The sequence below is a fragment of the Rhinatrema bivittatum genome, chromosome 10 (assembly GCF_901001135.1).
Source record: "Rhinatrema bivittatum chromosome 10, aRhiBiv1.1, whole genome shotgun sequence".
In the NCBI taxonomy this organism is placed as follows: Eukaryota; Metazoa; Chordata; class Amphibia; order Gymnophiona; family Rhinatrematidae; genus Rhinatrema; species Rhinatrema bivittatum.
Window position 1 is genome coordinate 76254337 of NC_042624.1, and position 27512 is coordinate 76281848.

Here is a 27512-nt window from a genome sequence, read left to right on the forward strand (position 1 = left end):
TGGATTCTGCGATCACCTTACCTAGAAGCTGATGCCACTTTCCTTCCTTTTTCAGTCACAATCCCTGCTGCTCATCCTTAAATTGGCAAGGCCCTCTATTCTAAGCTGGCTAGTGGTTTTTCAGATGCCTTTTGGGTACTGCATGAAAAAGCACAAAATCCTTGCTGCTGTCTCCTACAGGCTCCTGGGACATTTGCTACGGAAGAATGAGATTCAGTGATCAGGTCAGGCTGCTGTTATGGAAGAACTGGATACTCAGAAAAAGGCAAAAGGTAAAACACGCAATCTTTTTTTTTTTTTTTTTTTTTTTTGCTATATAGCTGGAAGAAATATTTTAAATTACAAAAAAAATAGAAATCCATTATCATTAAAGTAAGCAGCACTAGCAAAAATGAATAGGCATTTTAGTGTTTAGGTTACAATTAAAATTAATTTTCCTATTTTATTCTAATCTGTATTTTATTCTTAAGGAAATGTTGATGTTTAAAGTTTGTGAAAGTTCCTCCCTCGTAGCCTCTCACCATTATGAATAGACTGAAATTCAGGTTCTGTTAAACTGAGAGTGAATCAGGGACCGAGAGTTTTTTAAACCTACAAACGTTGATACCAACAAAATTTACAATTTTTTTCCTAAAAAAAAAAAAAAGTGAGAAATTGTGTAATGTGGCTGGACAGATCACACCCCCCAAAAAACCAGCCCTGCCAAACAGTAACGTACCACATACCCTAGCGCCTTCTAACTGCCTTAAAAAAAACAACTGGCAATTTCCTTTCACATCAAATGCTCTGCAGGTTTTACAAAGACTGAATTTAGAAATGCAGATAGGTGTGATAACTGGACTCTGCCATGCAGCACATAGAACTGTCTAGGCAAGTTTGTGGGGAGCATATTTGGTGACTAACCCTAAGACCACCGCTGTTTAGAAATCCTTCAATGCAAAATAAAGCTTGGTGTTCTCATATAATACAGATACATGTCACTGCAGTTTCTTCCTTTCTCTACCCAGGGAAGAACCCTGAATAAGTATGGTCCCCAGGTTGCAGTTCATTAGCTAATCTTGTACTGAAGAGCATGAGAGGAAAGCATAGAACAATTTGGGGCAACCACAGTAAAAATAGTCTAGATCTGGAGGGGGGGGAGGAAAGCCAAGCACAGTGAGCACTGCCAATGCCAACCTTTTCTAATGAAGATAATCTACCCTAGAGAAGTAATACTAAGGGAAAACCGACGTAAGAAGACTTTGGCAGCTCTAAATTATTCCATGAAGTTGTAAATAGTCTGCTCTGGGAAAGGAATGGATACTTCTTGCTGTACTGATTTTGTGCTAAATAGAGTGAATTTTCAAAGGCATTAGTCGTGTAAAAGTAACAATTTTCAAAAGCCTGTTTAGGCACATAAAACCTCTTAGAAATGATCTATGCATTTAGCAGCAAGAAAATGTCCGGCAACCATCACCAGCCACCTCATGGACATTTCTAACTTGCCAAATTGCCTGTTAAACAATCTCATAGCTGGAGGGGGGCGGGGGAGGGGGGTTTGAGGAGCAGTGAATTAATAGGTGCTCTGTAATATATCCTCCTGCTCCTTCGGGCTACCAGTTTAATCAGAAATGGCTTCTATTGTCCTATGGCACCATAAACTTTCACTTCACAACTACCCAGGGTTCTTTCCTTATTTTATAACACCCCCTCCCCCTCCAAACCAGCCATTGTAGAAATAGTCCTTCACCAGGAGCCATAGACTGCAGTACTCTCCAGACACACTAAGGGGATCATTCTCTAACGCTATCGCACGCAAAAAGGATCGTTTCGCACGCGAAAAGTCCTTTGTCACGTGCGATAGCTCGCTTGGGGCGGAGTCGGGGCGGAGTCAGCCCCGGAAGAGGAGGAGTCGGGGCAGCACCGGGGTCGACACTGCGGACACATCACTGGCGGCAAAAGGTAAGAAATACTTATTGCCGCCAGTTTCGTGCCGAGTAACTACACCTTTTATGGTGTAGCTATTCGGCGCGAAAGCCGGCAGCGATCGCACCATGGAGGTGCGATCGCTGCCGGCTATCGCAGGACCGCTCCCCCGCTTCGCCTCCCCGCTCCTCGTTACTGCCAGATTCTCTAAGGTCTGTGACCTTAGAGATCATTCTCTAACGCTATCTGCGACCTTGGAGAATCCAGGCCTAAGTCTGGCCAATAAGTGTCGCCCTTGTGCAATGGCTGATACTCCCTCCCCCTCCAGAGGCCCTGGATGCTGCCTTTATAGTTACCTCCAGAACCAGGGAGCAGGAGCCCTGAGCACAAATTCAAACCTAGGTTTCTCACATGGCAGCGCCTTCACTAAGCCACTAGACTAGCCTGCTTTGGGTATCTATGTAAATATTCAGTTAACTGTTACATGTATAAAACTGTATTCCTGAACATATGAATAGACAGATTTACGCACAAAAAAACCACACAACATTAAAAGAATAATTATTAAAATCTTCCTTTCCCTCCCTTCACCTGAAAAGTATGTCAGGTGACATCTGGCTCTCATCAGTGACAGTATGTAGAGTTCATAAGTACTCCTTTAGCCTAATGCTGTGAGTGCTACTTCAGCACAAGCAGCCTAGTACCAATTGGTCCAAACAGCAACAGCATGAGCTTGCATAATATACGCAGACGGATAAGAAGTAACAAATAGTGAAAGGCCAAGCACACCAGAACTTCATGTATTTGTGTGTTCAGAATGGCAGCTCTTGTTCTCAGGGCCGGATTTAAGATGGCGGCACCCATAGGCGGATGACTTGAGGAAAGGGGGTATCCTCCTCTTCCTCCCCCTGGAAATAGGAGAGCAGCAGGGGAAATCCAAAATTTTCGGCACCTTCAGAATTTGGCACCCAAGGCACTTGCCTAAGTGGCCTGTGCTTAAATCCGACCCTGCTTGTGCTCTGATTCACTTTACTTTCTAAACGGAGTCCCCATTTCTGCAGACCAGTCTTGAGCTAACATTTATGCAGTCGGCCGATTATGAAAACCGATGCCGAGTTTACCGGTGTCGGTCTTCATAACTTGGCGGTCTGCCGAGGTTTGTTTTTTTTTTTCTCAAGTAAAAAAAAAAATACAGAAAAGCAGTTTTTTCTGCTTTTCTGTACTACTTTTACATGTGTTCAGCTATTAACGCCTGCTCCAGGCAGGTGTTAATATCTGAGAGCTAAATGTGCATCTGAGACACACCTTTTTTTTTTTTTTTTTTAATGCGGAGTGAATGAATAATATCTTCATTCACATGCATTTGCATGTGATGAGCACTATCTCATTCACTCCGGGCTCGGGTTAAATAGGCGCTAATCCCCCTATTGCATTAGGGGGTGGATTAGCGCCCTTTTAACCCGCGTCCGAGTGCGGGTTATACAGTGCTCTCGGCTGAGCGCACTGTATTGCATCGGCCCCTTTGCCTGCGTTTTCTGCTCTTCAGATGCCCTGCCTACTTCCTCTCTCTGCCAACAGACACATGGGGGTCTGATTTATTAGAGCTTTTCCTCATGGGCAGGGAACAGAAGAAACCCCCCTTCATGAATCCAAACTATTGACTCTACCTGGCCCGTGTCTTCCAGCTACTTAGATGCGACTTAAGAGACAGGAAATGTCATCATTAATCTTGCTGGGTAGACATCAAGCACACAGGCAATCATGCAGAGAGTAACTGCACTAGCACCCCTATGGAGAAGCACAAAGCTGTCTTGCCCATTCCTGTATTCAATCAGCTAAGACCTGCAATATGGTTCTGGGACATTGGAAAGAAATTTCATTCCTGCTGTGCTGCAAATTCAAAAGCAACTATTGCTTAGAAATAGTTTACTTCAATAACTTATTATACTGCCTTATTAAAATCAGTCCTTTACAAAATTATTTTTAAATTAAAAGTACAACACATAGCATAAAATAAAACATACTGCAATAAAATAAAAAAGTACAATCTTATATAAAATATACATAATCATTGTAATGTCAATTATAACTACTGCAGAGCATAAAACAAGTATATTTATGTTAAAGGAAGGGATTATAATTCTGAAAATCTAAGAAAAAAAAGCCTGATTAAAAAACCAAGACTTAACTGTATTATGGAATTTAAAATGTAGTTCCTTCTGAGTTTCTAAAATTAAAATATTCCACAGCAAAAGGACCCTGGTAGCTAAAAACTTCTTTGTCTCGTATCTTCCAGCCTGATTTTAGTAGGACCTGGAAGTTCTAACAGGTCTTGTTACAATGAACACAATAATCGAGCTGGCTGATAAGGAGGTAAAATAAGTACTGATCTTATTTTTACATCATCACTTCAACTATTCCTTCCTCCTGTTACATTCAGGTCTTCTGGTTTTCAGTTTTTATGCAAACAAATTGAGTGTTCATTTTTTTTTTAACTTCTTTCCATAGAGAGATGTTAACAATGAGTGTGAAGTTAAAAAAAAAAAAAATAAATCTTAAAACTCTGATTTTAATTCTGCCCGTATCCTTGTTTGGTACAGCTCTCATCTTCAAATCCATCCTCCTCTCTTCTCCTCCTCCTCCTGCCACTGGGGCTTGGCCAGTACTGAGGTCCAGTTCCACCACCCACCAGCGCCACTGCTCTTCCTCCTAGGTGGTTGCATCAGTTTGAGCAGGTGGCCACTCGCACTCCCCTCTCCCTGCTGTCTTCTCCTGTGAAGGACAGGCATTCATGTGGCTCAAACTCACAGACCTGCATGGAGCCACATAGAAGGTTCCAAAGTGGTAAAACAGAGCTGATGGATGGCAAAGTCAGGCTGCAGCATCAGTAAGGCCAAGGAGGGAGGAAGAGGAGAGAGAAGGGGTCTTTCAATGTTAAATCAAAAACCACTATTTTTTTTTGTTTGTTTTTGCATTGGGTGCATGTTAAAACTAAAAAAAACAACCCAGAAATCCTAATTGTATTATTTCCTAGGAGGCAAGAAAAGCAAAGTTACCCCTTTTGAAAAGTAATTGGGATTGCTGCACCAAGACAACATTAGGCCTTCTGATAGATCAAAGCTATAGAAGTAATGTCCTTGAGCAACCTGTAAATGTGCCTGGTTGTATTAGAACCGAGTAACCACAATTGCAAATCAACTTATTGCCCTGCTAGTGACTGTTTGTTTAAAACTTAAGATGAAAGATGATAAAAAAATATATGAACATGTTTACATAAAACAACCTGAAATAGTTCTATCCAAAACAACCTAATGTCAATTCACCTTGTTCATTATTTTATTCTGTTTATTGAAACTTTAACAAGCACTTGGTTGTAAATACTTAAGACCCGCAAAGCTGAGCTTCATAAGAGATTCTGGGGATGATGCACTAAAACCCACTAAAAATGTTTGTAGCATCCACTCTGAAATGTCATTTAATGTGGCATGATGATATATTTGCATGTTTTTCTTTCAGCTTCGCTTTGTTGTGGAACTTGTGTGGCCTTTGTCCTTATTCGTTGTCCTGGTCTGGCTAAGGAATGCCAATCCCCTCTACAGTCAACATGAATGTAAGGATGCTTTTAGGAACTTCTGATTAGTATAGGTCCAGCCAGAGCTATTCTGGGACACATTGGGCATTTGGGCAAGCCCTGGTGGGCCATTCTGATGATCTGTACTGAGCTGGGCCTTTGCCTACTGCTGAGTCGGATCCAGTGGGGAGGAGAAGGCAGGGGGCAGTGACCTCCTGCTCTTCAGACCTTTGGGGATGCTCACCACAACCCAGGCTACTCGCTTACAGTCCACTGGATCCATGTCACTAGCCTAACTGCAGTGGATTTAGTATCACTGTAATCTTTCAATCTCAGCACCCATTTCTTCTTTGCTTGGAACCTAAGGGGCTCACCCTCTCTGAGCTCCTTCAGGAGAGACTGGAGGATTGAGGTTTGAGATTTTTTGGTGTTAGGAGATGGGCATGGATGTGGGGTTAATGTGTTTTGGTACATTTACTGTGATTATACTAATTGTTTTATGTATTTTTTTATATTACACTTGTCTAATTTTTGTATGTATACTTGTATTTATTTTCAGTTTATATTTATTGAAATTGAATCAGAAGGGGAGTATTATTTTATAGATGTGTGATGTGTCCCATCCCTTCCCTAGTGGGATTGGCAGGATTGCATTTGGGATTATTTATATTGTTTTAAATGTGTTATACACTATGCCCTATTGGTGTATTTTATCTGAGGATATAAATTGCTATGGGTCGTCTTGTGGATCTATAAGCCTAAGTATAGAATAGAAAGCAGCATGACAATTTTTCCATTGGGAATCTCTCAGTGCTGCTACAAATGGACACATGCAAGCAGATTCCATGTAAACCTATATATAGGGTTTCTTTGTGCACATGTACAGTATGCCTTTATCTGTGAGTACGTGTATTCTTCTTTGTGGAGCTACAATTCCAAGTCCTGGTGACAATGGCAGGCTTATATCAGTGATTCCAACACTGTCATTTTCTATTTCTTTTAATATATTTTTATGTTTTATATATATATATAGCTGCATTCATTTTAAAATTATTTCTTCTAATAGCTAAATTGGAGGCTCCCTGGTGGGTTGGTGCCAGGTCTGTATGCCATCATGCGGAGAGCCTAGTTTTGATTCCTAGACCAGGGAGTAGGGGGATGCGGCAAAGGCCGCATCCATAGTCCTTGGGAGGAGAGAACATATGACTTGCCATACTGGGTCAGACCAAAGGTCCATCAAGCCAGGTATCCTGTTTCCAGCAGTGGCCAAGCCAGATCACAAGTACCTGGCAGGATCCCAAGGGATAAATAGATTCCAACCTGCTTATCCCAAGATTAAGTATTTCTGCAGCTCTACTTTAATAGTTGTTAATGGACTTTTCCTCCAGGAACTTGTCCAAATCTTTTTTAAACGCAGGTACACTAATAACTTTCACCACATCCTCTGCAACTAATTCCAGAGCTTAATTATGCATTGAGCAAAAAAATATTTTCTCATATTAGTTTTAAATGTATTACCTAGTAACTTCATTGTGTGTCCCTTGGTCTTTTTACTTTTCAAAAGAGTAAACAACTGATTACGTTTACTCATTCCATTCCACTCATTTTATAGACCTCTATCATATCTCCCCTCAGCTGTCTCTTCTCCAAGCTGAAGAGACCTAACCTCAGTGGCGTAGCCACAAGTGGGCCTGGGTGGACCATGGCCCACCCACTTTGAGCTCAGGCCTTCCCACTTAGTGTTGCCAGGGGCCCCGTGAAAAGGCCTGGCGCTGCCAGACTTACACAGCCAGCTGAGCAGCAGCCGAAGAGGGGAGGCAGCCCGGGAGACCGCTGGTGGACCCTTTTCCCACCTGCGACCGAAGAGAGGAAGCATCCTGCAACACTGCTGGTGGCTTCCACCCTACTGGCATCCAGGACGAGAAAAAGGCCCAGGATGCCGCCAGTGGATCCCATCCCACCGGCAGCTAAGAAGAGAATAGCGCCAGGAGAGAGCCTGTTCACCTACTCCACCACGTGTGCTGGCCCTATGTAAAAATTTTGAAAGTTAAATGTGTCGCAGTAGATTTCTTTTTGCACTTACTCCAGTTAAGTCAGATTTGATAATGTTGGGATTACTATTGCCAATTGGCTCCATCCTGGATTGTCTCGCACCAAAGCCTTTGTTCCACTAAGGACTAGGTCTAAAATAGTTTCCCCTCTTGCTAGTTCTTGTACCAGCTGCTCCATGAAGCAGTCATTTATGTCTTCTAGGAACTTTACCTCTCTAACATGTCCTGATGTGACATTCCCCCAGTCAATACTGGGGTAATTGAAATCACCCATTATTACTGTGCTTCAGCCATTGTTCAATGGCTGCACCCGGTGGCCTGATTGAGGACCCAGATTACTGTGTTCCAGAGGAAGCCACAGTCTGTGGCCCCTGGCAAAGAGCTTTGCCGCAATGGCTGGGCTAGGTGAGTTGGGAGAAGAAATAAAATAAGGAAGGGGGGGGGGAACCCCTGGGTGGCTCTGAATGAAGGTTCAAGATAACATAAAGACTGAGCTGGAAGCACAACAACAAAAAAGAGGAGCCCTCCCCACCTGAAGAAAAGAAAGTGAAATTGTTCAGTGCCCCTCTGCTTCACATGTTGGAATGCTGTAAGTGGTGCTAAGGGCTCTCATGCACTAAAGTCATTTTTGCACCAGGATGGCATGATCTGCAGGAAATTTTCACACAGCTGTTGATTTCATAGGTGCTGATTGATTCTTATTTGCATAAACCAGCAAAACCTAATTAAGGAGCAGTCCCTGAAAACAGACCTTGAAATATTTGTGTATTCCAGAATGGAGCGCATCTAGCCTCCGGACATTAAGGGGTAGATTTTCAAACATGTGCGCGTCCATGTGCACGGCTTCCCGGCACACACACGGATGTGCTGATTTTCTAACATGCGCGCACGTTAGAAAATCCACGGGCCATGCGCACACGAGTGCCAGATTTTATAATCCGTGTGTGTATGTGCGGGCGGCATGTGCAAGGGGGGGGGGGAGACTTTTGCAAATTCCGTGCAGCGACACATTCGGGCCTTCCCCAGTTCCCTCCCAGTCTGCTCCAATTAAGGAGCGGACTGGGAGGGAACTTCCCTGCCCTAACCTCCCTTCCCCTTCCCCTTCCCCTCTCCTCCCCCACCCCCTACCTTTTTTTGTTGTTTTTTTTTGTTGTTCTTTGTTTCGCAGCTTACTTCAGCTCCCAAGTGTAATCTGCTTTGAAGTACTAAAAAGCAGAATATAAAATCAAATAAAGAAGCGGTGCCCACCCATCACAATTACATCCAATCCAATCACAGTATTTGAGTTGATATAAATATATCTGTATGCAGTGAATTTGAAGCAAAGGTCAAAACACGCTGAACAGGGAGCTGCTGACAGAACTTTGGGATAATGCTATTCAAAGATATAGATTGGGGGATGGCTATAAAAAAAAATTTCAAAGTGTGAATATGTCCTGTGGCACTGTCAGATCCATCACTGTAAAATGAAACCAGACTGGTATCACCAAGACACCACTATGATCAAATAATCCCTCCGGAGTTAGTAGCTCTGGGTTAAGGAAACCGCCACAAAATGTCACTATGAGGCCTAAGATTACTTTAAAAGAATTAGAGTTCTGGGGAAAATGTTAACTGTTCAACAATTTCAAGCTTACTCCACAAACATGGCCTGTATTGGAAGGTGGCAAGAAAGAAGCCAGTTCTGAAGAAAAGTCATATAATGTGCCGCATAGTGTTTGCAAAGAAACACTTGGGAAACACTGCATGCGTGTGGGAGGTGGTTTTGTGGTCTCAATGCTAAGCAATATGTGTGGCATAAAACAAACACAGCCCATCACCCTGCTAACAAAACCATCCCTACATTAATCTTGGTGGCGGCAGCATTATGTTGGAGGGATGCTTTGCAGCTTCAGGATCAGTGAGGCTTGTGAAGATGGAGGGAAAGATAAATGGGGTAAAGTACAGGCAGATTCTGGAGGAAAATGTTATAGTCTGCTATAGACCTGGGACTGAGGAGAAGATTCACCTTTCAACAGGACAGTAATCTGAAGCACAAAGCTTCAGAGTGACTCAGCAAGAAGAAAGTGTCCCAGTCCTTAGACTGGGTCAGATCTGAATCTAACATAAAATCTGTGACAAGACTTGAAGACTGCAGTGCACAGATCATCCCCAGCCAACCTGAAATAAGAATGAGCAAAAACTGTAACATGCCATTGTGCAAAGTTAGTAGACACTTAACCTGAAAAGACTGAATGGCTATTTATGTAGCAAAAGGGGCTTCCATCAAGTACAAGGGTGTGAAGACTTATGCAGTCAAGACATTTTGGTTTTCTATTCTTAATTACTTTTAGAATATTTTTATCATTGTTCTTTCATGCTGAAAGTATAGAAAATGTTATACAGATTAGTGAAACAAACTTCTATGTTAATGCATTGTGGTTTATATTTTTTAAGACAGCAAAATATGAAAAAATGCACAAGTATGTGAAGAATTCTATAAGGCATTGTATGATAGATTTTTCTTCTTGTCTCTGGTACCAGTCTGGCCCAGTCTCCTTGTTCAAGGACAGAACTGGGTGTGAAGCAGAACTCTTCTGTGGTAGCATGCAATGATTCTTTACTTGGGAAACTGTGATTGAAAAACAAAATTTATATAAACAGTTGCTTGATTCTGTACAACTGCACAAAAGCAGAGAGGAAGATGAAAACTTGAATCACTAGTACAGGTTACATCCTATCTATCGGGCCGATACAGTAAAAATGCGGGACAGCGGGCGAACGCCCGCTCTCCCGGCGAGTGCACAGGCCTCTCTCCTGTGCGCACGATTCAGTATGCAAATTAGTCCCGGCGGTAAAAACAGGTAAAAGGAGGCACTAGGGACACCAGCGCGTCCCTAGCGCCTCCTTTTGGACCAGAGCGGCGACTGTCACCGGGTTTGACAGCCGACGCTCAATTTTGCCGGCGTCGATTCTCGAGCCCGTGACAGCCACGGGTTCGGAAACCGGATGCCGGCAAAATTGAGCGTCCAGTTTTCGACCCGCGAGCCGCATACTGACTTAAAATTTTTATTTTTTTTTTAACTTTTGGTAACTTTCGGGACCTCCGACTTAATATCGCCATATTTTCCTTTCTGAATCGCGTGGGAATACCTAATAGGGCCATCAACATGCATTTACATGTTGCATGCGCTATTAGGTTTGGGGAGGTTGGACGCCCGTTTTCGGCCCCTTAATAAGAGGTAACGCTAGCGCGTCGAAAACACGCGTCCAACCCCCTCCGTCGGAGCGCACTGTACTGTATTGGCCTGTATGTAACTCTTACAGACCCAACCCCTCTCATGCAGGGTCAGGTGACATAACCAGGGAATGATAACCCTTTGCTGTCTGGTCTAGAGAATGACCTTTTGCTGTCAGGCCTCCAATACTATGTGGGTGTTTTATATCTATCTATGTCCAACTATATGTTTTGGTGTGAGGTTATCATGACCATTGAGTTTAATTATCAAAATCTCAGAGGCAGTCGGTGGGGTGGAGGATGACATCTAATGTCCTGAGTGTTAATTAGGGGAGGACACAAGTCTGAAGGTTCACCTACTTCTATTGCACGGCCATAGTTTCAGATCATTTAGTGACGTCATACATATTTTAATTACTGTTTCTATATATAGAATCCTGGGGTGCCATACTATGATGGTTGGCTTACAGTCTGAGTGTTAGAGAAGCTGTGCAGGATCACTTACTTCAGTTGTCCAGCTGTCACACCGAGGGCACTCAGACCAGCTGAAGCCACATGCTGCATGCTTATAAAGCTCCTAGCAAGAAAAAGGAGCACCCTTTTACATTCTGGAATATCATGTTTTACTTTTGTTTTTCTTCTGTGATGCAGCAGCGAAGATATGCAGTACTTCCTGATGAGCTTCAGCTGTCTGTTTCAATCTGCAGGACTTTGCTGCTGCACCATTTGCATTTTATGAACCTTGATAGTATTCTCTTCACGTTCAAAGTCCTGAATGCTTGGACAAGCTACTTTCTGAATGGAATCAATAAATACATTTTCTGTCTGTTCTTTTTTTCATACAGGTCATTTCCCCAACAAGGCAATGCCCTCAGCAGGGATGCTACCATGGTTACAGGGAATTTTTTGTAACTCAAACAACCCTTGTTTCCGTAATCCCACTCCTGGAGAATCTCCTGGCATGGTTTCAAACTACAACACTTCCATGTAAGCTAAAGTAATGTAATTAACACAGGCAATTTAGCTCTTTATTTCAGGGGACCCAAACTTTTCAAGGGGAGGGCCACATAGTAAATTTCAAATCATCGAGAGGGCCCAGGGTGTGGGTTCCACCTTGGAGTTTCCTGAGCAGGGGCATGGGGGTCAGCTTAGTTTGCTCAACGGAGGGTGGAGGGGCCACAATCTAGCCCTTTGGATGATTTGAAATACTGGGAAATTGAGAAAACATAGTTCTCAGGAGTGTGTAGCAAATAACATACCAGTAATACAAATCCAATATGGTAAACAAAAAAACCTGTCTAGATAAATACACAAATCTGCTCTACTTACAAGTCAATAAAATCAAACTAAATGTTAGCCTGACTTCAGTGCCAGGAAAAATAGTGGAAAGTGTTCTAAACATCAAAATCACAGAACATATAGAAAGACATGGTTTAATGGAACAAAGTCAGCATGGCTTTACCCAGGGCAAGTCTTGCCTCACAAATCTGCTTCACTTTTTTGAAGGAGTTAATAAACATGTGGATAAAGGTGAACCGGTAGATATAGTATACTTGGATTTTCAGAAGGCGTTTGACAAAGTTCCTCATGAGAGGCTTCTAGGAAAAGTAAAAAGTCATGGGATAGGTGGCGATGTCCTTTCGTGGATTGCAAACTGGCTAAAAGACAGGAAACAGAGAGTAGGATTAAATGGGCAATTTTCTCAGTGGAAGGGAGTGGACAGTGGAGTGCCTCAGGGATCTGTATTGGGACCCTTACTGTTCAATATATTTATAAATGATCTGGAAAGAAATACGACCAGTGAGATAATCAAATTTGCAGATGACACAAAATTGTGCAGAGTAGTTAAATCACAAGCAGATTGTGATAAATTGCAGGAAGACCTTGTGAGACTGGAAAATTGGGCATCCAAATGGCAGATGAAATTTAATGTGGATAAGTGCAAGGTGATGCATATAGGGAAAAATAACCCATGCTATAATTACACGATGTTGGGTTCCATATTAGGTGCTACAACCCAAGAAAGAGATCTAGGTGTCATAGTGGATAACACATTGAAATTGTCGGTTCAGTGTGCGGCGGCAGTCAAAAAAGCAAACAGAATGTTGGGAATTATTAGAAAAGGAATGATGAATAAAACGGAAAATGTCATAATGCCTCTGTATCGCTCCATGGTGAGACCGCACCTTGAATACTGTGTACAATTCTGGTCGCCGCATCTCAAAAAAGATATAATTGCGATGGAGAAGGTACAGAGAAGGGCTACCAAAATGATAAGGGGAATGGAACAACTCCCCTATGAGGAAAGACTAAAGAGGTTAGGACGTTTCAGCTTGGAGAAGAGACGACTGAGGGGGGATATGATAGAGGTGTTTAAAATCATGAGAGGTCTAGAACGGGTAGATGTGAATCGGTTATTTACTCTTTCGGATAGTAGAAGGACTAGGGGACACTCCATGAAGTTAGCATGGGGCACATTTAAAACTAATCGGAGAAAGTTCTTTTTTACTCAACGCACAATTAAACTCTGGAATTTGTTGCCAGAGAATGTGGTTCGTGCAGTTAGTATAGCTGTGTTTAAAAAAGGATTGGATAAGTTCTTGGAGGAGAAGTCCATTACCTGCTATTAAGTTCACTTAGAGAATAGCCACTAACATTAGCAATGGTTACATGGAATAGACTTAGTTTTTGGGTACTTGCCAGGTTCTTATGGCCTGGATTGGCCACTGTTGGAAACAGGATGCTGGGCTTGATGGACCCTTGGTCTGACCCAGTATGGCATTTTCTTATGTTCTTATGTTCTTAATATCAAACATACAAACAAGAATAATCTTTAATCAAAGAAAAAAAAATAAAGAATTAGAACACACAATGAGCAAGAAATTCAAAACAATACATAATGACAAGTCTTAAAACAAATCATACATAACATCCAACCCATCCAACCACCTTAAACTCCATATTTTATGTGAGCATATCTTTCATAGATAATTACAAAACAAGGGTCATTGTAAAAGTGCATTCATTGGCATTCTGAGCCTTTAGCTACATAAATTAATATTTGCTTCCTTATGGTAGCACATTTTGTGTGTACACTGAAAGCTGTATGCCTGCTTGATCAAAATAATCATTAAAAAATGATCATAGCTCATGCATGAAAGATTTTCATCAACTGGCATAAGAACATAAGACATGCCATATACTGGGTAAGAACAAGAGTAAATCAAGCCCAGCATCTTGTCTGACCTTGTCCAATCTGGAACACCAGGAATTACTTGGCAGGTCCATTCCTTGTCACCCACTCACAGGGAAAAATGGTGTTTTTATCCAAGTTTACCTGGCTAATAATTGTTTATGGATTTTTTTCTCCAAGAACTTGTCTAAATCCTTTTCAAAGTCAGCTCTGCTAGATGCCTTGACCACATCCTCTGGCAACAAATTCCACAGCTTGCTTGTCCACTGAGTGAAAACACACTTTCTCTAATTTGTTTTGAATTTGCTACCAGTTAGTGTCATGGAATGTCCTAGTATTATTTGAAAGGGCAAATAGCTCTTCTCTACTTGTCTGTCCCACCCTACTCATGATTTTATAAACCTCTATTGTATGATATCTCCTCTGCCATCTCTTCTCTACCCCGTTTAGCCTTTCTTCGTAAGGGAGTCGTTCCAATCCCTTTATCATTTTTGTTGCTCTAGTTCCCCTATGCATTTATTGAGATTGAATGACCAGGACTGCATACAATACTCAAGGTGTGGTTGATAGAGGCATTATTATTATTATTGTTGTTGTTATTACATTAATGGCGGGGGTGGAAGGGAAATAGAACCAAAAGTAACATATAAGTATGAGAGATGATTTAAAAAAAAAAAAAAAAAAGTGCGAAGCTTGCTGGGCAGACTGGATGGGCCATTTGGTCGTCTTCTGCCGTCATTTATATGTTTCTATGTTTCTATATATTATGATCTCTGTACTGAATCTCAGTCTAGTGTAATAGCAAATGCTTTGCTTGACTGGAAGCTGCTATGCAGTCTTTACTTTTATCACCTATTTTTACAGAGCTGGAAGTCATGCTAATTAGCACTCATACCATTTGTATAGCCTGTAACACTTCTTTGTCACTGCAGGATAAACTGCTGACAAACCAGAATAGGGAAGCAGGCAAAGGACGTCATGTAACCTGGTTATTAAACTGTAGGATGTTAAAGCACTGTATTGCACCTGTTTCTCCTCCAGTAGCCCTGCCCAGCCCTTACTACAGGCTTCACAAGTCTCAAACACTAGCTTTGCAGATCCTGTAACTTGAACTGTCAACTTCTTACATGTAATCTTAGCCAACCTGTAATGTCCGCTCTTGCCTTTGAATATTGGGTTTCACCTGGATGAAATTATCGAGAAAGGGCACTGTAAGATTCTTTTATGTTTTGCATTTTTTGGGGTGGTGGTGGTGGTGGGGGGGCACTCACCTATAGTGGCCCCGATAATCTGTTTTTGATTTATTCCAAACACTTTGCTACCTAAGGGGGTTATTTTCCAACTTGCATTATGGAGTTTTTGCATGTGTTAAGGCATTTTCTCATGCGAAAAGCACCATAACGCATGGTGCAATGCTAATTTTTAAAAGGGGAGGGGTTGGGGCAGAATTTTTATAAAAGTGGGCTGGCTTCACACTTTGCAAAGCCATAATGCACGATATCACACAGGTTTAATGCCGAAAATAACTACACCTTTTTCATTGGTATTAAGCTGTGCGATATGCCCATAACGCAAGTTGCGATTTTTTTCGCAAATTATGTTTTGGGCATTTTTAGGCTGGGGAGGATTGGGGGAAGGGCCTGAGTTGGGGGGGGGGGGAGGATTTGGGGAGGGACCTGGGATGAGAGGGAGAGAGAGAGAGAGCGCGCTTCTGGGGGTGGCACCATAGTAAGCAGCTATTTAAGCAGCTAGTAACTCGAGGTGAGGTTTAGGTATTAGTGTAGGGGTTAGGGGCCACTTTGACATGCAGAGTGAGACGTATGAACAGAACAGTGCACTCTTGTGAAGATTTGATGTCATTTGGAGTGAGGAAACTCTCACAACGGTGAGATTTGTGCAATGTTCTCTCAACCTAGCTTGATGGACTCTCTACCTGGGTACAGAGAAGGGCTACCAAAATGATAAGGGGAATGGAACAACTCCCCTATGAGGAAAGACTAAAGAGGTTAGGACTTTTCAGCTTGGAGAAGAGACGACTGAGGGGGGGATATGATAGAGGTGTTTAAAATCATGAGAGGTCTGGAACGGGTAGATGTGAATCGGTTATTTACTCTTTCGGATAGTAGAAAGACTAGGGGGCACATTTAAAACTAATCGGAGAAAGTTCTTTTTTCCTCAACGCACAATTAAACTCTGGAATTTGTTGCCAGAGAATGTGGTTCGTGCAGTTAGTATAGCTGTGTTTAAAAAAGGATTGGATAAGTTCTTGGAGGAGAAGTCCATTACCTGCTATTAAGTTCACTTAGAGAATAGCCCACTGCCATTAGCAATGGTTACATGGAATAGACTTAGTTTTTGGGTACTTGCCAGGTTCTTATGGCCTGGATTGGCCACTGTTGGAAACAGGATGCTGGGCTTGATGGACCCTTGGTCTGACCCAGTATGGCATTTTCTTATGTTCTTATGTTCTTATGTAACATCAAGCCACCACTTTAATAATTGGCATTGCGTTTTAATTATTAAAGTGGTGTTTACAGCGGCTCAGTTTTTGCACGGAGAGTTAAAAGGGACATGTTATATTTTTAAAAAGTGTTTAAATGCTTTTGAATTGAAAAAAGATAAAAATATAATATGGGCTAATAATTAAACTTTGCATCTTTCTTGGATATTACTATTTTAGTACACATGAATTGGTGCTATTTGTATGAAAACCCTTTTTCATGTATTGTTTTGCCTGCAAGTTTTACATTATATGAATGGTTTTTCTGGTTTGTTTGTTTTTTTATAAAAGATCCTGTTTTATACATTCACTCTGAGAGAGGTTTTTGTATTTTGAACTTGTAATTCAATATTTTGACACTTGTTCTCTTCTCAGCTTGAGTAGAGCATATCAAGATGTTCAAGACTTGCTGCTAGAAAAACCTGAAATCCAACACCTGAGTCGAATCTGGCGAGAGATTCAGTCTCTAGCTCGCTTCATGGACACACTAAGGACAAGCCCTGGAAGAGTTACAGGCAGGTTTTATTTCAGATATATATATATTTTTTCCTTCTCTGCCGTGTGGCAGCATCCTAAAGTTCTACTGAGAAGATAGTGACGAAAGGTAAACACAATGCAGCCCGTTTCTGACCATTTTTTTTTTCTGTTTTCTTCCTGTGCTAGAAATGAGTAAAAGCCTGTGAGTGTTGAGCATAGATCTGGACATGTTTGGCGTGAGTGCTTCAGTTTCACTTCAATCAGGTCAATATGGATAGTGGAGTGGGGGAATAGCCTAGCGGTTACAGCACTAGACTGGAACCAGGGTTCAGATCCCATTGACTCGTCTTGTGAGCTTGGGCAAGTCATTTCGGCCTCCATGGCCTCAGGTACAAACTTAAGGGCCTATCTACTAAAGGTTTTCTTGTAATTTTGTCTCTATGGGAAAAATACTTAGGGACCGATATTGAAAGCTAGCCATGTATGTAACTTAGCCAGATATATCTTATCTGGCTAAGTTGCACGGGGATATTCAGCAGCTTTCCTGCTCTGCTCTTCCTCTCCCCTCCATTTCCCAGTCCCCTCATCACCTCCTCACCCCATTCCTGGTCCTCTCACCCTCTCCTTCTTGTCTTCCCATCCCTGAGATTTTTTTCCCTGTACTGAATCTCGAGATCTCTTTTGTTCATGCAATAAAAAGAAAATAAATTAAACAAACACGATTGGAAAACTATTTTTACATTGACAAAAATTTCATTTTTTATTTTACAATGTGCTTCAGAATTTTCAAATATTTGCCACAGAATCTACCCTTCAGCTTCCTGTGGACCTGTAATTTAGACCGGGGCTTCCCCACCCTCTCCTGGAGGCTCACCTATCCAGTCGGGTATTCAGGATGTCCATGATGAATATGCATGAGATAGATTCGCATACTCTGGGTTTTTAATCTCATGCATATTTATTGTGGTAATCCTGAAAACCCAACTGGATAGGGGTGCATCCAGGAGAGGGTTGGAAAACACTGCTTTCAACCTGCTTCCTGTTGTGTGACTTTACAGGGGGGATAGTGGGGTAACAGCACTAACAGTTCCTAGGGGTGGCAGAAACCTAAATCCATATCTGCCTATCAGTAAACGGCTTCCTAGGATGTCTGTCAGAAGGATCAGTATGTATATGCTGCTCATGTGGAATCTTATAATAATGAAGCCTGACTAAAACACTTATATAGACTGGAATTGCTGCATTAAAAAAGAAAAACACTAGATCAGGTTCAGGCCAGGCTTGAGGGTCTGGCTGTACGATTGGTCCTGAGCTGGTTATAAGCAAGGCCCCTTGTCTCCTGTAATGACACGGCAAGGGTCACAAAATCTGGCTCTTGCTGTGGAATTACCAGGTCCTAGTCCTCTATCCCTAGCAAAAGGAGGAAGAGAGCAGTGGTGCTTTGAGTCCCGTCCCCTTCTTTTGCCATCCAGAGCCCCGGAGTATTACACTAAAGCACTTTGAACTGCATAGCATCAAAGGCAGCATTTTCATTTCAAACCATAGCTAAAGATCCTGGCAGCAGAGGAGGAGGCACTGCAATGCTCCTTTTCCTCTCGTCACCTCCAGTCGGTGCCAGCAGTAGGTGAGAGGATTAATCAGAGGGAGTTGAAAGGGAGGATCAGAGGATGGAGAGATGAAAGAGGGAATTGACTGGGGGAATGTGTGTGAGAGAAGAGAGATCATGTCAGTTATATCTGTGTGTATGCGAGAGGGCATGCGAGACAGGGAAGAGATGATGAGCAGGTGTGACCGGACTTTGCCAATCACTAATATTTCCCAGTGATTTTCTAGCTAGGGATAGTAGGAGGGGTTTTGTATTTTAGAATTCTTCCCATTGCTGTAGCCCCACATTTTGTGGGGTATGGCATGTAGGTTATATAATTCCTGGAAGCATGCTCAGAGCTATAGTGGGAAGGCTGCAGAGGAAGAGTTAGGAGCTCTGCTAGAAATTCCTCCAAAGTCTCAAAGCAAGTGGGAAGGACCAGCTGGAGGGTTGGTGAGGAGAGCAGCTGGAGATTCTCAAGGATCTCAAGCAAGTGGCTGGAGGAGGAGGAGGAGAAAGAAATCCCCTCAGGATTTCCTTCAGTATTGAGAAGTTTGGATCCCCCCAGTATCTTGAGGGGAAAACAGTGGAGTTTGAGATTCTTCCCAGGGTCTCAAGAAGATTGTCTACTGCTTGTTGGAGTGGGGCCTCTGCTCAGTGACCAGCCTGAAGGGAAGGGTGTACTCCCAGTATCCCATAGGAGTGGGGCAAGGAGGGCTCCTTACTTACTGTGATCATATCTAAGCTTGCATTGTTCAGTGTTTAATGAGGACTGATGATGTTTCTATTTTTCCATTGTTGCACTGCAAACAGAGTCTGGCTTGTTGTGGCTTCGGGTTCAGCTTTTGTCTGCAGGTTTCTGTTTATACTTTATGGTCTCTCTTTCTATATTTGGGGAACATCTGTCTGTGCTCTGCATTAGTGACTGAGGGGAGATAGTCTGCTATTGTGTAGTTTCTGTATAATGATTTATAACAACCTGACTTGTTCTGTTTTCCTAATAGGAGGTGTATTGGTGTTTTAAGGCCTGGAGTAAATATTTGCAGTGTTGCATTTTTATGGGTAAGATTGATAATGTTTGAATGCTGGTAGTTAGTGTTATTTTGGTATGGGAGATTTAGTATACTGTAATTGTAGTTCAGTTTACGGATGTCTTTGAGGGCCAAGTGCTAAACCCAGCACACGTTATTTACAATAGGCCTGATACCATATGAATTCCTTATGTCTTTTGCAGGGTTTCCTCATATTTCCTCACAGCAGTATATGTATGTATGTTGTAAGCGATAATTTTACCTCAGAAAACACTACTTTGAATTTTCTTTTTCATGTAAAATCTGTTATAAATGCAGAATTATTGTGTGTGTTGGGGGGTGGAGTACAAAGCTGTAAAATTCATCTAGGTAGCCTAATACCCTTGCATCAACCCTGAGAGAGTTCAGCACCCACAAGCCCTCACCACTCACCCATCTCCCACTTCCCCAGGGGGCAAATACTGGGGCGACGTATCAGGGTGAGCTTGGTTTTGTTTTTTTAAGCAGGTAAGTGGTGTCCAAAGAATTAGGACTTTCTGCATCTTTAGGCCACATTTTCTTGATCTCTGATCACATCTGTTAGTACTTGATTTTCTCTGTCTCTCTCCATAAATAGTACAGAATAGTCGCTTAATTCTGACACTTCTAATAATTATGCCATTTTTCTCAGGGCAGGCCATCCCTGTCTGCCAGCAGAAAAAAGACCCTAGCAGGCCAGGGAATGAATAATTCTAATCTGATTTATGCAAAGAATGTACGTAAGAGCAAATGATATTAACTGTAAATGTAAAGTTAGAAATTGGAAATGGGGGTGGAGCTGGTATGAAGCTAGGGGCAGAGCTTGATTGGCCCCCCCACAACCAAAAAAGCTTTCCGCTGTCTCTGGTCTGAATGAATGGGCCGTTAGTTGTTTCCTGAATGTTTCATAACATCCTTCTTTCCTCAGCACAACTGAAAGCTGGTTCCATAGTTCTGATGTCGAGCAGATATTGTCCCTCAGGTCACAGATTTCTTGAAGGATGACATATTTCCGATAGTGTACTCATGCAAACTGGGGCTTCGTTATTTAGAGCTCTGTGCAGCAAGCACAGCACCTTGAACTGCACTCTTGGCTCAATTAGTAGCCAATGTAGGGAGCTGAGGAATGATTGGTCCTAGAGCTTGTACGTTATTTTCATTATTAAAGGGGGGGGGGGCAATTTTCAAACTTCCTGCATTGCTGCAAAGTCTGCAGGAGTTAGTTTTTTGTTTGGTTTTTTTGTTTTGCGCTTTTTTTTTGTTGTTTTTTTTTTTTTACCAACGGTCTTCGCACCAATTTTCAGAGAGAGTTTGCACATACTTTCATGTTGAAAAATGCCCCTGGGAACAAAGCATTGGCAGACATTTGCACCTCCTTTTGTGGGGCGGATATTTTTCCCATGGGAAATAACTCACATAGATTTGAAAATGCAATGTTAATTTCCTCCCCTGACCTCAACACACCACGGGAACCTAGTATGGCTAAAAGTATGTGTGCTGTGGAACGACCCGCACAACTTTAGCTGGGTACATTGCTTTTGAAACTTGTCCATTCCATATACCAGATATCATCATGACTTTTGATGCCTGTGATGTCATGTCAACATGGTCGCCTACCTATCATGGAACCAACTGGAGCAGCTGCAGAGCTTTCACTGTCACAAATGTATGGCTCCTTCTGTGGTTCCTTGTTGCTGCCACAAAACCTGGTTCTTTGCTGCTGCCTCTCCCCTCGTGATTGAGCGGACGCCCTGCTCTGCAGCACCACTGTCACAGTGGCCCATGGAATAAAAATATAGGTTGGGTAAGCCCGGCAGGAAATGAGGAGCTCCTCGACAGGAGAGTAACCAGATTATACTATAATCATAACAGCGAAAGGTCCCTTGTTTACAGAATGAATAACGTGTGTACTCTGCCTGTTTTTTTTGGGGAACAAGCTAATAAACGTACAGGATTTTCTTATTTTTTCCCTCTTCATTCAGGAAAAGGGATCAGAATCAAAGATATTTTGAAAGATGACGAAATCCTGACTGTCTTCTTATTGAAGGATGTTGGTCTCTCAGACTCTGTGGTTTTCCAGATTATTAACTCCCAAGTGCGCACGGAGCAGGTAAGCTTGAGAGCTGACGCATGACGTACAGAGACTGCTCCGTGATGTTCTTTGCCGCTGTTGGTTCTCCTTATGCTTGGCGAGGTTGCGTTGGCAGGATCTGGCTGTATGGATCAGGACAACATGAATTTAGCTCTTGCCCCTTCTTTCTTTTTTTCTTCCTTTTTGATTTTAATTTGAGATATGGAAATAAAACATCTGGGGCCCGTTCTCCAGCTGGCTGCTCTGAAGCAGTAGTAAAAGGGTTAAGAGGTATGATGCTGCAGGCCGGTGGATTGGTGTTGTCCTGGCTTAGAAATGTGTTGCAGCTGTGCATCATTTCAAATCCCACAATGTGGGAGTCAGAAGAGGAAAACCATGTGGGTTGTAAACTTCAAAATCCACCGGCTATGATGTCAGCCGGTTCAAGTGTGCAGGCCGTGTGGCATTGTTTTCCGCTGAATAAGTAGGAGCAGTGGAAAGCAGGTACTGCAGCCTTGCACAGACATTTTTACTGCTGATTGATCCACGTGGAGGTCTTTCACTGTGAACTGAGAGTCAGATCATTCCTGAACAGCTAGTCAGAGGATTCTCCCTGACTAAGCTTTAGCTGTTCCTGTACCTTTGCCTGTTTGCCAAGGGGTGGAGGAGGGGCTTTTCTCAGAAGAATGCAAGGCCTTTGAATGAATGTGCACCAACCAGGCCCCCAAGCACTGCCTCTTTCTGTACTTAATCGTGGAAGGGAGGGCATAACTCATTGGGAATTATAGAATCTCTTTTGCTTTCCTGGCACCACACAGAACCCGCAACATCCCTGTCTGTTTTATGTGGCTAGTGTGAGAGAGCGGATTAGCAAACTTGTTTTGTCAGTTTCTCTCTGCTTTAGCAAGCCGTAGTTGGTATGAATAGCTGCTTGATTACTCAACATCTGAGGTTAAGATGACCTCAGTAGCCTCCCTGGGTGTTTCAAACAAAAAAACTGAAGCTGGGGTTTTGTGTGTGGGGATGGCGAGGTACTTTCTCCCTTCTCCTTCTGCCGCTTCATTCAGAACCAGTGCTTGGAGCTTTGAGCTTTCATTTGCAACTACCTGGAGATTTTTTCCCCTCTTTTAATAGATCCCTCTCCCACCTCAAAGAAGCACCCATGCACACTGCTCCTAGGTTGGTCATGGCAGCAACAATCTCGAGGCTATGGGGGGGGGGGCGTTCACCTGGGCTCATGCTGGAACCCTCTATCATGGGCTCGAAATCCAGCCACCAGGTGTCATCCTTGTTGATCACCACAATGAGTTCCCCCAGCCCTCCCCCCCCCCCCTCGGGGCTGTGAACACTGCCTCCCCAGCCGACCCGGGGTGCGAGAGACCCGATATGAGACGACTTGCAAGCCTACCATGCAAGCCCCTGAAGCTGGTTTCTAAATGTAAGCTGACAAAAATATTTAAAACTCACATTCTCCCAAACTGGATAGAAGAAAGAAAATTGACTAAAGGTTTTATAGGAATCTTTAGCCACAAGCTACTGAGAGGGGCAAAGTTTTTTTGTACGACACTCATTCTTCTCTTTCACCAGTTCTGTCAGCTGCAATTTGCCTCTCATAGGCTGAACTGGGGCTTCCAGAGAAAGCTCCTCTCAGGAGTCTGTTCGTTTACCTTTGATTCCTTCTCGTTCACACTGAGTGTTTCTTTCATCATTCCAATAAATGTTTTGGTAATCAAGAACTGCGTTGATCTAGTATCTGAAGCAGGAAAAAAGTTAACTAGCTGTTTATCAACACAAGTTGAAGATAGAGCATATTTGGGAGAACAATATTTCCTGTGCGCTAATACTGAACCACACCATCTGGTGATCACTGGAATCCAGGATCTTCCTGCTTCCGGAAAACACCACAGCTGGGATGTCCCAATCAACAACCAGCAGATTGAAATCTTCTAACAATAGCACCTCCCCCTTTCATAGCAATTTTGTGAATATCCTCTATGAACTCTCTGTCCATTTCTTCTGTCTATGATGGTGGTCTGTATATTACACCAAAATAAATAGATGCTCCGCTCCCTCTTTCCCAGATTAACCTACAGTACCTTCTCCTTACCTCAAAGTCCTGCAATTCCATTGCTTTAAAATTATTTTTTATGTAGTGCCACACCTCATCCTTTCCTTCCTACCTGGTCCTCCTGAATAGATTTTAGCCCAGTATAACTATATCCCAGTCATGGATTTCCATGACCATGTTTCCTTGACTGCAACTACATCCAAGTCAGCTTCTTCTATGACTGCCTCTAAATCTGGGACTTTTTCCCATACTATAAGCATGAGATCTTCAGAGGGAAGTGTGTACAAAGCTTTCCAAATTTTGCCCTTTTTCCCATTTCTATACAAATATTTGTTTTACTTACCTTAGAGTTTTGTTCACCCATCACTGATGAACCTAGTTTAAAGCCTTCCTCAGTAGGTTTGCCAGCCTGTTGGAAGATGCTGTGCCCCTTCTTTGACATATGAACTCCCTCTCTGATCAACAGTTCTTGAAAACCATCATCCCATGGTCCAGGAAGCTGAAATGCCCTCGTTGACACAATCTATACAGCCATTCATTTATCTCCAGAATATGAGCTTCCCTGTCTGGGCCTTTATCCTTGACTGGGAGAACGGAGGAGAATTCTATCCACACACCTATTTGCTTTACAATCTCTCCCAGAGCCATGAAGCCACTTCTGATATGATCTCTGTGGTACCTAGCAGAGTCTTTTGTGTCGTCATGGATGAGCAGCATTAGATAGTATTCTGTAGGCTTGAGGATTTTCAGTACTTGTTTGGCACAAGCATGTCAGTTACTTAAAATGCACTTCACTTATACTTTCAAAGTATTAGCTTCTCACAGCCTGGGTTTCTTTTCATTTTCTAATGAATTCAGTGCTTGGGAAAAGTGCTGAATTGACAGCACTGGAAACCAACCGGCCTTCCCACTCACCTCAACCCTGCTTATGCTACCTCCACAAACACATTTGTCCTTACTTATGCTGCTAGACAACCAGTTAACCTTTTGAACTAGCTTCAGATAATCAAATGGCCTCCGTACTTAATTTTCAAAATGTTTATTAGAACAATGAATAACATGACACTCACTGTCCAGAGTAACTACACAAATTCACAGACGCGATGAATTTCTCTGAAGTTTTAGTTGAGTTTAAATGAAGCAAACTACAACTGTGAATAGAAGCTGTAGTTCAAACCGAAAATAGGGTAAGAAACAATGCCCTTCTCAAGAGTTTGTGGGAAAAGATACAGAAGGTTTAGCAAGTTTGCTGAGAACTTTTATCAAACTGAAAATCCCTCCAAGCAATAAACTGTCCCAGGTTGCCTTAGGTCAAAGGGACCAATTGAGAAGGTAGAAACACATCAAGAAAGAAAATGTCTAATCGAGAAATTAAGAGCAATCAAACAGCAGCTCTAATGACCTATTAAAACAAAGGTCTTTTGCCTTATAGAAAATTTAAGCTAAACAATATTACAACAGGTTACAGGGTGGCAGTGCAATAAAGGAAACATCAAATACACTGAAGACAAACACTGTTCTCACTCTGGGGTACTGCAGTCTATGCCTGAGCAATCTTTGGCCTCTGAGATAGTCAACCATGGTGCCAATTAGTGCCAACCTGTTAGCTGGGCACCTGTCCTCTGAGAACTGGACTGACACCACCAACTCATTTCACACAGAGATGGTAATGATTTTCAAACACCACTAACCTGAGCCAGAAGTGAGCTGGTAACTCAGCCATAAAAGACTCTGTAACACTATACCATAAGTTCAGGTTTCTGATGATAATTCAGCAGCCTTATTTACCAAATCTTTAATTGAGCTGGAGGAATGTGTATTGACTGTAGACATGTATTTTACCCCAGAAGTGAAAATTAACAGTATTCTAATAAACTGGTTTGAACTTTGCACTAACATCTGCTGACGTTTGCAAGAAAGGTTCATGCTTACTATTATAAATGCTGTCTTAAAGAACAGAAAGATCTGAAGTCACTGTCAGCTGCTTCCTTCCTGGGTTTTCCCAACAGTTCATTCAACAGGCTAAAAGGCCTGAACCACATGGAAGTGTCAGGTGGGGCAAGTTGCTTTCTGAGATTGGAGGATGTGAAGTTTGTGCAGGCTCCACACATGCAGCTCAATATTTGTCTGGATGAGGTCTAAAGCTTCTATGAATTTTCTGACTGAAATGGTTGAAGTTTAGACACAAAGATCTATCTTTTGAACTCAATGATTAATAGACCCAATGTAATAGGCCTTCTCGCCTTCAATATATATATATATATATATATATATATATATATATATATATATATATATAGTAGTTTATCTTGTAACATGTCTTACTTATCTTTGAAAACTGAGCATCTATAAATGTATCTCCTTTGTGGGTTCTGATCTCATTTTAAAAAATGCATAAACAACCACTCTTGTACTTAGGAGAAAGTGCTTGGTTCAAAACATTGCCTTGTTTTCTTTTATCCTGAGATATGGCAACTGTCAACAGTGACCGTGGTTGAAATTAGATTAAAATTACTCTAGAGCAAGGCCAACAAAAACTGGTCAAATCTTGCCTCCCCTTGGTTTCAAGATATCATTTCTGTACTGTGCACCTTCTTGGAAGTAAACTGTGGCAACATCCAACCTGTGTATTCTTGGATTCCTCCTTAGTTTTATTACCAAGAAATGGGCAGGTAACATTTGGAAGTATTTAATTTTATCATTTAGTTACTGCTGTTTGCAATGCTCTGATCTTCAGTTAGCATGATCTGCATGACCTTTACTGTTTATCCAAAGGAATTAACTTTTCATCTTGCTCAGTTTAGGGGCAGTTTATAACTGGCCCCAATAGTTTTAGCCTAGTTTCCTCTGTGTGAGTGTCTGTTTCCTCTTAGCATATCCACCTGGGCCCCAACCCCCTTAATAAATTTTGAATCGTTCATTTATGCTGTGGATAACAGTGTGCCTAGTAAACCCTGCTCACACTTTGTGTGCCCTTAATACTTATGACATTGAGAATCCCTTTTTAAAAAACTTCCTATAGGGAACTAGTCCACGTCATTTCCAGTTAGCTCAGTTGAAATATCAGGTAGGTCAGAGTACACTGTGATATTACAAAGCATTTTTAAAACTCCCTTGCTACTGGTTAGTGTCTCTATCTCATCTCCATTTCATACCTACTATTCTATAGAGAAAATGTTTCTAATGTTTAATGATGCCCTTATACTGAAATTCACATAACCACTGTTGTCATGAGTATGTGCAAATTTATGAACTAAAGAAAATGAAGTACCATTTAATGTTCACATATCTTTTCCTTGAATTTGAACTTTGTTCTGGTCTGCCACTGAACGTTTCCCTTTTTCTGAATAGCAGACGCTGTGAATTGAATTCACACACCATTTGTGCTAGATCTTTATATCATCCTATGTAGATGTTTGTTGGTGCCACTGAATTCATCTCTTACCTGCTCCTTTTTTATGGCGGTATCCTATTTTGTAAGTGTCTCATGGGCATTGTAAGCAGGAAGATGTTATCATGACAGTTAAGTGTATGATGTTCTTCTGCAGTTTGTCAATGGAGTGCCTGACTTGGCTTTGAAGGACATAGCCTGCAGCCAAACCCTCTTGGACCGCTTCTTAATCTTCAGCAATCGAAGAGGCATGCATACAGTACGGAATGCGATGTGCATGCTCTCTCCGCAACGGCTACAGAAAATTGAGGATGTCTTGTATGCAAACATAGATTTCTTTAAGCTCTTTCAGCTGGTGAGTACTCATTGACATCTTCTTGCCATGGCTACGTATCCATCTTTCCTTTCTTGTGCAATATAGATGAGTATATATT

The 27512-nt window shown here is 42.1% G+C and overlaps 1 protein-coding gene across 1 annotated transcript; it reads left to right on the plus strand.

Annotated features, from left to right (window-relative positions):
- Window positions 1-206: 206 nt before the first annotated feature.
- On the plus strand, window positions 207-27448 carry LOC115099802 (retinal-specific ATP-binding cassette transporter-like). Its single transcript, XM_029617652.1, has 6 exons — window positions 207-272; window positions 5422-5515; window positions 11590-11731; window positions 16813-16952; window positions 21531-21658; window positions 27236-27448. The coding sequence occupies exons 1-6, from the start codon at window positions 207-209 to the stop codon at window positions 27446-27448; spliced, it is 783 nt and encodes a 260-aa protein (XP_029473512.1).
- Window positions 27449-27512: the final 64 nt, after the last annotated feature.

What these genes read in the sequence shown, in the direction of transcription:
- LOC115099802 (XM_029617652.1), top strand. Translation starts at nt 207, where the DNA reads ATGAGATTCAGTGATCAGGTCAGGCTGCTGTTATGGAAGAACTGGATA. An exon ending in TACTCAGAAAAAGGCAAAAG is followed by an intron (nt 273 to 5,421) that starts GTAAAACACGCA and finishes TTTTTCTTTCAG; the next exon opens with CTTCGCTTTGTTGTGGAACT. An exon ending in TCAAACTACAACACTTCCAT is followed by an intron (nt 11,732 to 16,812) that starts GTAAGCTAAAGT and finishes TTCTCTTCTCAG; the next exon opens with CTTGAGTAGAGCATATCAAG.